This window comes from Myxine glutinosa, chromosome 1 (assembly GCF_964187855.1).
Source record: "Myxine glutinosa chromosome 1, kmMyxGlut1.1, whole genome shotgun sequence".
Taxonomy (NCBI): Eukaryota; Metazoa; Chordata; class Myxini; order Myxiniformes; family Myxinidae; genus Myxine; species Myxine glutinosa.
The window spans coordinates 23,391,912-23,406,505 of NC_136261.1; the positions used below are offsets into that span (position 1 = coordinate 23,391,912).

Below are 14,594 nucleotides of genomic sequence, written 5' to 3' on the forward strand. Positions count from 1 at the left end.
CCTCACTCACATTCTTACACCACTCAACAAGCTCCTGCACTCAGTCACATTCTCATACCACTCAACAAGCTCCTGCACTCACTCACATGCTCACACCACTCAACAAGCTCGTGCACTCACTCACATTCTCACACCACTCAACAAGCTCGTGCACTCACTCACATTCTCACACCACTCAACAAGCTCGTGCACTCACTCACATTCTCACACCACTCAACAAGCTCGTGCACTCACTCACATTCTCACACCACTCAACAAGCTCGTGCACTCACTCACATTTTCACACCACTCAACAAGCTCGTGCACTCACTCACATGCTCACACCACTCAACAAGCTCGTGCACTCACTCACAATCTCACACCACTCAACAAGCTCGTGCACTCACTCACATGCTCACACCACTCAACAAGCTCGTGCACTCACTCACATGCTCACACCACTCAACAAGCTCGTGCATGCACTCACATTCTCACACCACTCAACAGGCTCGTGCACTCACTCACAATCTCACACCACTCAACAAGCTCGTGCACTCACTCACATTCTCACACCACTCAACAAGCTCGTGCACTCACTCACATGCTCACACCACTCAACAAGCTCGTGCACTCACTCACATTCTCACACCACTCAACAAGCTCGTGCACTCACTCACATGCTCACACCACTCAACAAGCTCGTGCACTCACTCACATGCTCACACCACTCAACAAGCTCGTGCACTCACTCACAATCTCACACCACTCAACAAGCTCGTGCACTCACTCACATGCTCACACCACTCAACAAGCTCGTGCACTCACTCACATGCTCACACCACTCAACAAGCTCGTGCATGCACTCACATTCTCACACCACTCAACAGGCTAGTGCACTCTCACAATCTCACACCACTCAACAAGCTCGTACCCTCACTCACATTCTCACACCACTCAACAAGCTCCTGCACTCACTCACATTCTCATACCACTCAACAAGCTCGTGCACTCACTCACAATCTCACACCACTCAACAAGCTCGTGCACTCACTCACATTCTCACACCACTCAACAAGCTCGTGCACTCACTCATGCTCGCACCACTCAACAAGCTCGTGCACTCACTCACAATCTCACACCATTCAACAAGCTCCTGCACTCACTCACATTCTCACACCGCTCAACAAGCTCGTGCACTCACTCACATGCTCACACCACTCAACAAGCTCGTGCACTCACTCACATTCTCACACCACTCAACAAGCTCCTGCACTCACTCACATTCTCACACCTCTCAACAAGCTCGTGCACTCACTCACATTTTCACACCAATCAACAAGCTCGTGCACTCACTCACATGCTCACACCACTCAACAAGCTCCTGCACTCACTCACATTCTCATACCACTCAACAAGCTCGTGCACACACTCACATGCTCACACCACTCAACAAGCTATGCACTCACTCACAATCTCACACCACTCAACAAGCTCGTGCACTCACTCACATGCTCACACCACCCAACAAGCTCGTGCACTCACTCACATGCTCACACCACTCAACAAGCTCGTGCACTCACTCACATTCTCACACCACTCAACAAGCTCGTGCACTCACTCACATTCTCACACCACTCAACAAGCTCGTGCACTCACTCACATTTTCACACCACTCAACAAGCTCGTGCAATCACTCACATGCTCACACCACTCAACAAGCTCGTGCACTCACTCACAATCTCACACCACTGAACAAGCTCGTGCACTCACTCACATGCTCACACCACTCAACAAGCTCGTGCACTCACTCACATTCTCACACCAATCAACAAGCTCCTGCACTCACTCACATTCTCATACCACTCAACAAGCTCGTGCACTCACTCACAATCTCACACCACTCAACAAGCGCATGCACTCACTCACATTCTCACACCACTCAATAAGCTCGTGCACTCGCTCACTTGCTCACATCACTCAACAAGCTCGTGCACTCACTCACAATCTCACACCATTCAACAAGCTCCTGCACTCACTCACATTCTCACACCACTCAAAAAGCTCGTGCACTCACTCACATTCTCACACCACTCAACAAGCTCCTGCACTCACTCACATTATCACACCACTCAAAAAGCTTGTGCACTCACTCACATTCTCACACCACTCAACAAGCTCGCGCACTCACTCACATGCTCACACCACTCAACAAGCCTCGTGCACTCACTCACATGCTTACACCACTCAACAAGCTCGTGCACTCACTCACATTCTCACACTGCTCAACAAGCTCGTGCACTCACTCACATTCTCACACCACCCAACAAGCTCGTGCACTCACTCACAATCTCACACCACTCAACAAGTTCGTGCACTCACTCACATTCTCACACCACTCAACAAGCTCGTGCACTCACTCACATTCACACACCACTCAACAAGCTCGTGCACTCACTCACAATCTCACACCATTCAACAAGCTCCTGCACTCACTCACATTCTCACACCACTCAACAAGCTCGTGCACTCACTCACATTCTCGCACCACTCAACAAGCTCCTGCACTCACTCACATTCTAACACCACTCAACAAGCCTTGTGCACTCACTCACATGCTCACACCACTCAACAAGCCTCGTGCACTCACTCACATGCTCACACCACTCAACAAGCTCGTGCACTCACTCACATTCTCACACCACTCAACAAGCTCGTGCACTCACTCACATTTTCACACCCCTCAACAAGCTCGTGCACTCACTCACATTCTCACACCACTCAACAAGCTCCTGCACTCACTCACATTCTCACACCACTCAACAATCTAGTGCACTCACTCACAATCTCACACCACTCAACAAGCTCGTGCACTCACTCACATTCTCACACCACTCAACAAGCCCGTGCACTCACTCACATTCTCACTTCACTCAACAAGCTCGTGCACTCATTCACATTCTCACACCACTCAACAAGCTCCTGCACTCACTCACATTCTCATACCACTCAACAAGCTCGTGCACTCACTCACAATCTCACACCACTCAACAAGCTCGTGCACTCACTCACATTCTCACACCACTCAACAAGCTCGTGCACTCACTCACATTCACACACCACTCAACAAGCTCGTGCACTCACTCACAATCTCACACCATTCAACAAGCTCCTGCACTCACTCACATTCTAACACCACTCAACAAGCTCGTGCACTCACTCACATGCTCATACCACTCAACAAGCTCGTGCACTCACTCACATTCTCACACCACTCAACAAGCTCGTGCACTCACTCACATGCTCACACCACTCAACAAGCTCGTGCACTCGCTCACATTCTCACACCACTCAACAAGCTCGTGCACTCACTCACAATCTCACACCATTCAACAAGCTCCTGCACTCACTCACATTCTCACACCACTCAACAAGCTCGTGCACTCACTCACAATCTCACACCATTCAACAAGCTCCTGCACTCACTCACATTCTCACACCACTCAACAAGCTCGTGCACTCACTCACATTCTCACACCAATCAACAAGCTCGCGCACTCACTCACATGCTCACACCACTCAACAAGCCTCGTGCACTCACTCACATGCTCACACCACTCAACAAGCCTCGTGCACTCACTCACATGCTCACACCACTCAACAAGCTCGTGCACTCACTCACATTCTCACACCACTCAACAAGCTCATGCACTCACTCACATTCTCACACCACTCAACAAGCTCGTGCACTCACTCACATTCTCACACCACTCAACAAGCTCCTGCACTCACTCACATTCTCACACCACTCAACAATCTCGTGCACTCACTCACAATCTCACACCACTCAACAAGCTCGTGCACTCACTCACATTCTCACACCACTCAACAAGCCCGTGCACTCACTCACATTCTCACATCACTCAACAAGCTCGTGCACTCACTCACATTCTCACACCACTCAACAAGCTCCTGCACTCACTCACATTCTCATACCACTCAACAAGCTCGTGCACTCACTCACAATCTCACACCATTCAACAAGCTCCTGCACTCACTCACATTCTAACACCACTCAACAAGCTCGTGCACTCACTCACATGCTCACACCACTCAACAAGCTCGTGCACTCACTCACATGCTCACACCACTCAACAAGCTCGTGCACTCACTCACATTCTCACACCACTCAACAAGCTCGTGCACTCACATGCTCACCATCCACCATGCCTCGGCCACTTTGCCCAAGTCGACTAACTGCTCATACATGGCCTCCTTACCTTCCAGCCCGCTCATCCATGTGTCCTGGCCGGATAATATTTCTTGGCACATGGTCAGCATCGGTGCAAGTTAAAGTCTGACGGTGTTGGCATGCTGTCGCTTCTGGGGGGTTTCATCCTGCTGCTTCCCGTTACTTATACTTTCGGGCACACCGGGCTAGGGGCTCTTGGAGCATTGAGCTGAGACAATGGTCGGTACTCGTTGAAGTTGCACCACTGTTGATTTGGCCTCCCACGCAAATTTTTCTCACCCTAATCGAATGAATTAATCGGGCGCCAATTGTGACTAAATGGCAATAAGATATATTTTTTGAGCATGCACTTTTATTCGTCCAAAACTTTTGTGCTTTAATATGCTACATATGCTGTTTGGCTACATTACTCAATGGTGAAAAATCACTTAAAAATATAAAATTCTCTGAACCGGATCCGGATTTGAATCTTCACCAACATCGAATGAATTCGTCCATGACACACACCCAGCCTGTCCACCATGTTTCGTCTGAATCCATCCGTAACTTTTTGAGATATCCCGATTTTATCGTTTTTTGCCGTGCCTCTCAATGGTGAACATTCAGGGGTGTAGGTAAAAATGTCAATTCTTCAATGAGTCTTAATCCTGATAAAAACAACTTTAAATCGAAGCAATCTTCATAAATACACAAATCGACATGTGCATAGTGGTATTGGATCGATTTAATAATGGAATTTTGATGTTTCACTCACCTTGAGAAAATTGGATCCAAAATGTTTGAATTCTATATGGCAGATGGATGTAGAAGCAGCAAGAGTTTGAAGATTGTATTTGGCTGATACAACAGCAGTCTCCAGGCTGCCATCGAGGTCAAACTGCAATCTCTGTACACCGGTTGAAGGTTCCTGATACATCACAGAATTTTCATGGGTCACAGCTGGTCGGTTCTGAATGTCCTTTTATTTAGAGACAACAACAAAGTGTAAGGAGAGGGAAAAATGACCAAAATAAATACACATAGATGTATTGAGAACAAAATAAAATGGAAAAGTGTACAAATAGAAGAACAATTGATGAAAATAGCAGATCCTGTATAAACCTACTGTCAACACACCTTGGTGATCATATTTATGAGGTACATTGCCATCATTCCATCACACCACGAATGCTCCATTTGAATCCCACTAAATCCATCTTTTCCCACGATGAATTGGACAGACTTGTCAAACCATCGATCACCTCCACTGCCAAAAAGATTCTGTTTGATGTCTTCTTTGAGGTCCTGCTCATCCAGGCAGAGACAAAAGAGGGCCGACTCAATGAGGGACAAGGCCGATCCATGTCCTTGAGCTTGCAGTTGCTTTCTCAAGCGTGCCCAAACATCTCGTCGCTCTGCAGTAAGGCTGGCCACAGGAAACTGGACTGGAGGTCGGGAGTCTGACATAATATGATGAAGATTGGCCTGTACAACAAAGAGAACATCACTGGGAGGAAGGTCTTTTGAAGATAATCTGATGGAAGACATACAACAGCAAAATAAAGGAACCAAGAAGATATTGATAATTTGCTCATAGCCATGGGGGACATACAGTCACGTGAAAAAGTAAGTACACCCCGTGTAAAGTTTTGACTTTTTCAACATATTTCAACATACAGCTATTTGATCTTCATTTCAACAATATTGACAGATAAAGGTGATATAATATCACAAATATCATGAAACATTTACATTTTGTAGTCCATTGTATAATTTAAATAAACATAAATGCAAATTTCCCTTGTGGAAAAAGTAAGTGCACCCCTAAATTTATCACTAATTCAAATCTATCTATAATTCCAGCAATCTCTGTGTGTGTGTGTGTGTGTGTGTGTGTGTGTGTGTGTGTGTGTGTGTGTGTGTGTGTGTGTGTGTGTGTGTCTGTGTGTGTGTCTGTGTGTTTGTCTGTGACCGCTGTTTCTCGACAACCACGGGTCCGATATACTTGAAACTTGCCAGGTATATTGCTGGGGACCCGAGGATGTGCCTTTTCAAGGTTTGAAATTAATCGGACAAGTAGTTACCGAGCTATGGCGATTTAGCCGTTCGCCGTTCGCTTTGGCGTTGCGAATGGACCAAACCATTTCATGTAAATAGAGGGGGGGGGGGGGGTTCTGTGGTCGTTGCGAATGGCCCAAACCATTTCATGTAAATAGAGGGGGGGGATTGTCAACGTACTCGCAAGCCGTTCGCTTTGGCTTTGCGAATGAACCAAACCATTTCATGTAAATAGAGGGGGGGGATATAATTTTAGATATATATATAGTACGGGCATGCCCTAGTACCTATAATTACAATCAGGTGTAACAGCTCAGGTGCAAATGATTACAACATCGTCAGAGAGGATCTTGGAGGAACCTGTCTTATTTAAACCTCAGACATTTAGTTTGGTTTGCTCTTTGTTGTTGAAGTGTGCGGCGTCACCATGCCTAGATCAAAAGAGCTCTCTGAGGCCTTCAGAAGAAGGTTATAGATGCCTATGAGTCTGGGAAGGGATTTAAAAAGATCTCCGAACAATTTGAAATCAATCATTCGTCTGTCCGGAAGATCATCTACAAGTGGAGAAGATTCCAAACAACTGCCAACTTTTTCAGACCAGGCCGCTCCAGCAAGTTCAGCCCAAGAGCAGACCGCAAGATGCTGAAATAAGTCTCTAAGAACCCCAGAATGTCATCACGGGACCTACAGGTACCTTTTGCCACTGTTGATGTCAAAGTGCACTAGTCTACCATTAGAAAGAGGCTGCACCAATTTGATCTACAAGGGAGGTGTGCCAGGAGGAAACTTTTGCTGTCCAAAAAGAACATCAGGACAAGACTAAAGTTTGCCAATGAACACCTAGGCAAAGACCAGAACTTCTGGAACAATGTGCTCTGGACAGATGAGTCAAAGGTAGAGCTATTTGGCCATAGTACCAGAAGACATGTTTGGCGAAAACCAAAGACAGCATTTGACCACAAGAACCTGATACCAACTGTAAAGCATGGTGGTGGAACTATTATGGTTTGGGGGCAGCTTTGCTGCATCAAGGCCTGGGCAGCTCACCATCATAGAACCCACTATGAATTCTTCATTGTACCAGAGGGTGCTTGAGGATAATGTGAGGCCATCTGTCGGAAAGTTGAAGCTCAACCGAAAGTTGACCTTGCAACATGTCAATGACCCTAAACATACCAGTTAACCCACCAAGGAATGGCTGAAAAGAAAGAAATGGAGGGTTCTGGAATGGCCAAGTCAAAGCCCGGATCTAAATCCCATCGAGATGTTGTGGGGGATTTGAAACGAGCTGTGCATGCAAGAAACACCTCAAACATCGCACAGCTGAAAGAATTCTGCATGGAGGAGTGGGCAAAAATTTCTCCCAGTCGATGTCAGAGACTGGTAGACAGTTATAAGAAACGCCTACTTGAGGTTGTTTCTGCCAAAGGGGGCAATACCACCTATTAGATCCAAGGTAGACAAGCTGTCCTCCAAAGCCAGTCGCCGACTGGGCATCCTCTGTCATGCGAAGTCCTTCCGCGGCACACCTGAGCTCCTCACCACATACAATGCTTTCATCCGCAGCTCAATGGAATACTGTTCTCCCCTATGGGCCCGTGCTCCTGCCTCACACCTAGCTCAGCTTCACGCTGTTGAAACCAAAGCTTTCAGAATCATTGGAATCTCCCGTGATGAAGCTATCTCCGAGGGCCTTTCACTCACTCACCGCAGACAGGTAGGTGGTCTTTCTGTCTTCTACCGACTCCTCTCTGGCCTTGCTCCCCAGCTCTCACTGTGATTTGTCCCCCAAATATTCCTACAGGTCGCACAAGATCTGCCAGCAACCCTCTGATGGTTAAACTGCCGAAATCTCGGCTCTCTGCTCACCTTCACTCTTTCATGCCTCTTTTCTTCCGCCTCTGGAACAAACTCCCACACTCCCTTCAATCCCACTCCTCCCTCCAGGTCTTTAAAACAGCTGTTCACCACCATCTCTTATCTTTCCCCATCCAAAACCTTGATCTTTTCTACCCCCACTAATTCACCCCAGATCCACCTTGTTTGAAATTCCAACTTCTTTCCTGGAAGTCCCGGCAGTGTCCATATGTTTTATACCTCTCCCACCCCCCCCCCCTTCCCATGCCTCCCCCCCCCCAAAGCCCTCTCCCTCCCACAGATCTCTCGATGTCCCTGCTCTCAGATGTTGTGTTTGTGTTCCTCCCCCTCTCGCCCCATCTTGTCTACCGCTCCCCATGTTATATGTTTTATGTGTCGGTTTGTCTTTCTGTGTGATTAATGTTAGCTCTTTCACGAGCCTCGATCTTGTATACAAAAAAAAGAAAAAAATAGGGTGTACTTACTTTTTCCACATGTGAAATTTGCATTTATGTTTCTTTAAATTATACAATGGACTACAAAATGTAAATGTTTCATGATATTTGTTGTATTATATCACCTTTATCTATCAATATTGTTGAAATGAAGATCAAAGAGCTGTATGTTGAAATATGTTGAAAAAGTCAAAACTTTACATGGGGTGTAATTACCTTTTCACGTGACTGTATATATTTTGACAAGTAGGAAATTCAAATTTCTTTCAGTTAAAATGTGAATGGTAAGGTCAATGTATCAATCAGTAATGAATCGGTAACATTTAATGTCACGTATAACATTTGATGTGAGTAGGGAGAATGTGTCGGCTCTAAATCACCCCCCCCCCTTCTGCGCATGCGCGAAGTCATTCACGTGCCAGTCGTCGCTCTCATTCACGTGACAATGTACAGAATCGGCTTCATTATTTCGCTTGCTGTCGGATGATTCCACTATGCTCTGGTATCTCCTCGCTGATTCTGTCATTTCAACTCAGTCGATTAATTCAGAAACAACATATTCTCTGCCTTCTCGACAGGTATTCATATTTTCACTTTCTCACCCACTTTATATTCTGGAACACTTATTTTGCACTTTTCAAAATATCTTCAAGAGTCTAGAGCACTTAACATTATTTTACATTCTGACCCATTTTTCCTTTTGGCCCATATTTTATTTTCACAACATTTTCTCCGTTTTTGTAAACATTTTAAACGAAATTGGAAGGAACAAAATATACCGGTACAAGAAGAATGATTAATTCTACTTTTCACAAAACATTTTATGAAGAGCCAAAAGTAGAAATAGTGAAAGCAGCAGCGAGTGGAGCGTTTTAAAAACCATTAAAAAGGGTAAGATTTGAGATATGACGTTAAACTGGGCATCCTCCGTCGTGCGAAGTCCTTCCTTGGCACACCTGAGCTCCTCACCACATACAAGGCTTTCATCCACAGCTCAATGGAATACTGTTCTCCCCTCTGGGCCGGTGCTCCTGCTTCACACCTGGCTCGGCTTCACGCCGTTGAATCCAAAGCTTTCAGAATCATTGGAATCTCCCGCGATGAAGCTATCTCTGAGGGCCTTTCACTCACTCACCGCAGGCAGGTAGGTGGTCTTTCTGTCTTCTACCGACTCCTCTCCGGCCTTGCTCCCCCAGCTCTCTCTGTGCTCTGTCCCCCAAATATTCCTACAGGTCGCACAAGATCTGCCAGCAACCCTCTGATGGTTAAACTGCCGAAATCTCGGCTCTCTGCTCACCTTCACTCTTTCATTCCTCTTTTCTCCCGCCTCTGGAACAAACTCCCTCACTCTCTTCAATCACACTCCTCCCTCCAGGTCTTTAAAACAGCTGTTCACCACCATCTCTTATCTTCCCCCATCCAAAACCTTGATCTTTTCTACCCCCACTAATTCACCCCAGATCCACCTTGTTTGAAATTCCAACTTCTTTCCTGGAAGTCCTGGCAGTGTCCATATGTTTTATACCTCTCCCACCCCCCCCCCCCCCCTTCCCATGCCTCCCCCCCAAAGCCCTCTCCCTCCCACAGTTCTCTCGATGTCTCCATGTCTCTCGGTCCCTGCTCTCAAATGTTGTGTTTGTGTCCTGCCCCCTCTCTCCCCATCTTGTCTACCGCTCCCGATGTTATTTGTTTTATGTGTCTGTTTGTCTTTCTGTGTGATTAATGTTCGCTCTTTCACGAGCCTCGATCTTGTATACAAAAAAAAAAAAAAGAAAAAAAAAAAAGAACGAATTCAAAGTCATTTGACACACATGACTTAAAAGAAAGGGAATATGGAATCTTTAATATTACTTTATTTATTGAAAGAGATTTATTGCAAATTTTAGATGACAAATAAATTACAAATAAACAAGAATAAGTTTAAATAAACCGATTATATCTTCTTTTTGAAGACCAGCATTAAAACCTTGTGATAGTAGTTGATTCTCCGGTTGAAAACTTGACTTTTTGAACATTATTAAAATGTTATAATCTAAAAAGTTGGGTGTAAGGGGCATTTTAAATAGTAAAAATAGGTTTTTCCACATCTGCTTGAACCAACTATAAGACATCTTAATTAATTTGGAAGATTTTCATGGTTGTTAATTTATTTGTTATCTTGTTTTCCCAAATGGGTAAAAAATCATTTATTTATATATTTGGAAAACAAGTCATCTAATTTTTTTTTTACAGGATTTTTAGAAACTCTATGTTTTATCCTGAGTTCAGGTTTAATTTTAAGATAATTCATTATTTTATATATATAACATCTTGTGTTGATATTTCCCTGAAAATGACAATCATAAATAGCAAATATCATCAGTCCTTGAAACATTACCATAATTTTATCAATCTCTTCCGTTGTAAGGAAAGGTGTATTATCACCCTCATACTTAACGTTCATTTCTCTTATTATAGTCAGGGCCCTTAGGGATATTTTGGTTCAAATTCTTCCAAAAGCATCAAATTTGGCGCAGATGTTGCCCATGCCATACTCCTTCGATTTTTGACGGGCGCGAAGGGCGGTATGATCCGGGGACCATACCGGTCCATCCCGCCATGTCACCTGACCTATGACGTCATAATTAGGATATGCATCCAATCACATGGCGTACTATAAGTGGTCAAAGTTCAAAATGAATCGATCGAAAAATGAAGGCAGGGATCCATTTTTAAGGTTTTCATAAAATCCAATATTGCCGCCAGGTCACATGACCTATGACGTCATATTTATGACATGTATACAATCATGTATACATGAACCCGGATCATGATCGCACATAAATTAAACACAAGGATATGGCATGCAGTTCATAAAACATCAAAATCCGTACCTTTGTAATTAGACTGATGAACTGCATATGCCTGAAAGTTAGGAAATAGACATGTAAATATTTCCTCTAATTGTCAAAAACAAGGTCAGAGTTCGATTACCCAACCCAGAAACATAAAATGGTGAACCTCGTGTAAATCTTGACAAAAAACTCAAAAACCGACATGTTTGACTCAAAAATGACCTTTAAGATGACCTTGAGGGTTGACCTTGACCTCGAATCATCAAAATAACATCATAATTGGATTCCTCGACCTCGAAAACCCCTGAAAAGTGGTATCATACAGGATTCCAACCCTTTTGCTTATTTAACAGATTTTCCTCTAATCCGGGTGGCGGCCATTTAGTATTTCGTCAATATTGGGCCCCGGGGGGGGGGGGGCGCCCGTCTTGGCGCCCGTCAAAAATCGAAAGAGTATGGCATGGGCAACATCTGGGCCAAATTTGGTGCTTTTGGAAGAATTTGAACCAAACGGCCCCAAAATATCCCTAAAGGCCCTGACTATTAATCTTGGAAAGTAATTCATTTTTGGTGCAACTTAAAAAAAGTTATGTTGCTTTTCATATTTTTTATTATCATTAATTAAAAGATAATCACAGAATAAATATTGTTTATGGGCTTTTGACTCTGTGTTTAATCACACTCTATCACAAGCCGGACAATTCTCTAATTTATCATATGGAGAATCAGGAAATTCAAGAGGCTCAACATCTGGTATGTCGTTTAGATTCATCATATTTATATAGCAAATGTTTCTACTTCAAATAAAATTCATCTTCACTATAATCAGTGCTTTCATGATCATCATCATCTATAAAACTACTTTCATAACTATCGTTTGAACACAAACTCTCAGTATCATAACTGTCTTCTGTTCCAATAGAGATACCATCATCACTATCAAAATTCCCCAAATCTTCACTTGAATAATGACTCATATTTAGTTCGTAGAAAAAACATTACCATCTATATCCTTATACTTTTTATGAATGAATGATCTCTTTAAGGCCATTTTCCCCCGCTAGAGCAGGGGTTAGCCTTGCAGGCCACATGACAATCATGGTTCCCTGTTTGAGGCAATGTTTTATGGCTGGATGCCCTTCCTGACGCCAAGCCTATGTCGTCTCCTACAATGCACAGGGATATGGTGTACCTATTCAAAATCTGGGTACCTACCGGGATCATTCATCCCAGCAAGCTGGTACTCAATTTGCCGACCTCGGAAGGCTGACAGGCTGAGCCAACCCCCCTGGTGTTAATTCAGTGATCGACCGGGATTACAAACTCAGGATCCTACGATCCCAAGACGGCACCCGAACCGCTAAGCCAACACCCGGCTATCCACATACTTTTTATATAAAAGGTAATTTTAAAATGGTCCTTCACTACGACTGAACGAAATGTCATTTCACCTCATATATTTCCATCCTTCATTTCATCAAGATTTACATCTTTAGGGTTGTTGAAAAAAAATACAAATTTCTCCATGCTTATTGTCTCCCGTCGCACCGCGGAGCGAAAGGGGGACTATGGTTGTCCCCTCCGTCCGTGTGTGCGTGCATCCGTGCGTGCGTCCGTGCGTGCATGTGTCAGTGCATGCATGCGTGCATGCGTAAGCAAAGGACTGAATTATAATTTCGTGTGTGGGTGCAACCCACGTCAAAATCCAGGATGGCCGCCGCCATGTATCTCTGACGCCATGTATGTCTGAACCTTGTGAGCGGAATATCTTGCAAAATAAGCGTAGTACCAAATTCTTATCTGATGTGTGGGTGTATCTAGGCATAAGGAAGAATGCTTTCTGTATGACTGTATCTAGGCATAAGAAAGAACGTGTGGGTGTATCTAGGCATAAGGAAGAACGAACGAAGAACTCTTTGAGATCTCACGAGATCTTGGAGACGACGTCACGGATTTTTGAAGCTCCACATGGTCTCCACGTTTTCAAAGTTGTCATTGTTCACAATTGTATTTTGTCGAAACTGTATTTATCTTTCGGTGTGTGTACCTATAGTGTGCCCATTGGAAGTTTATCGGTGTTTATCTTTCATAAATTAATCATTTGTTTGCCGTGCCGCATGTGAGGCCTTGCAGCCTCAGGCTTCCCCCGTCGAAATTTGTTCCTTCCTTCGCTGTTTTTGCTAGCTTTTTTGATTTTCCCTTCTCCCACAAACTTCACCGAACATCTACTCTTTGTCTAACGTTGTAACCCCACCCCACCCCCCCAACCCCCCCCCAAAAAAACAACAAAAAAAAACTTTTCTTTCCCTTTCTCCTCGTGTGCTTTTGTCCAATCGTGCGCCTCTGTCCATGTGCGCTGTCCCGTCCCACCCCCATTATCCCCTTGCCTTCCACCTTTTGCCCTGTTCAAGTGACTCGTGGTTGTCCATCAAGGCCCTCACCCCGTTGGTATTTTTGTGAATATAAGATTGTTCTTCACGGTTCTGAAGATCAATATGTGTAAACTTTCCCCCGCCGTGTTTTATTCAATGGTTTATTACAACACACTGTTTTTCTTCCTATTTAAAAGGCTCCTTTCAATTTCCTCTTCAACTCATTCCATTTCAAAAAAACATTCAATCTCTTATAATTCTTTCTCACTACAGGCTCTAAATTCTCATTCATTCCACCCCTCCTCCATCGTTCTTAAACGGATCGCTAACATGAAAATCACAACAAACCAAATTTGTTATAAATGTTCATCTTTCATTAATCATCCACTTTCTAAACTCCCCCCTTGCCCCTCCCCTCCAAATCTCCCCCTTTGCCCCTCCCCTCCAAATCTCTCCCCTTGCCCCTCCCCTCCTAAACTCCCCCCTTGCCCCTCCCCTCCTAAACTCCCCCCTTGCCCCTCCCCTCCAAATCTCCCCCCTTGCCCCTCCCCTCCAAATCTACCCCCTTGCCCCTCACCTCCTAAACTCCCCCCTTGCCCCTCCCCTCCTAAATTCCCCCCTTGCCCTTCCCCTCCTAAACTCCCACCTTGCCCCTCCCCTTCAAATCTCCCCCAACCATCCCTCCCAAATTCTCCCTCCTCCCTCCTCCTTCCTCCTTCTCAAAACTGCCTCCTCCCCACTTCGTCTCCCTCCGATCTCATACCAACACCTCTCCCAACCTTCTACCTTCCTCTCCCCCCCCCCCCCCCTC

At 44.9% G+C, this 14,594-nt stretch overlaps 1 protein-coding gene across 2 annotated transcripts in view; it reads right to left on the minus strand.

Annotated features, from left to right (window-relative positions):
* LOC137416116 (carnitine O-palmitoyltransferase 2, mitochondrial-like) overlaps positions 1-14,594 on the minus strand; it is a 1,201,140-nt gene that overhangs the window by 24,155 nt on the left and 1,162,391 nt on the right. Inside the window, exons 7-8 of one of the 2 annotated variants that reach the window (XM_078769794.1) lie at positions 5,345-5,692; positions 4,983-5,186 (exon numbers count right to left, since the gene is read on the minus strand). The exons of the other annotated variant lie outside the window; for it this stretch is intronic. Of the exons in view, the coding sequence (XP_078625920.1) occupies positions 4,983-5,186; positions 5,345-5,692 (552 nt within the window). The remainder of the gene's footprint in view (positions 1-4,982; positions 5,187-5,344; positions 5,693-14,594) is intronic. 2 annotated transcript variants of the gene reach the window in all.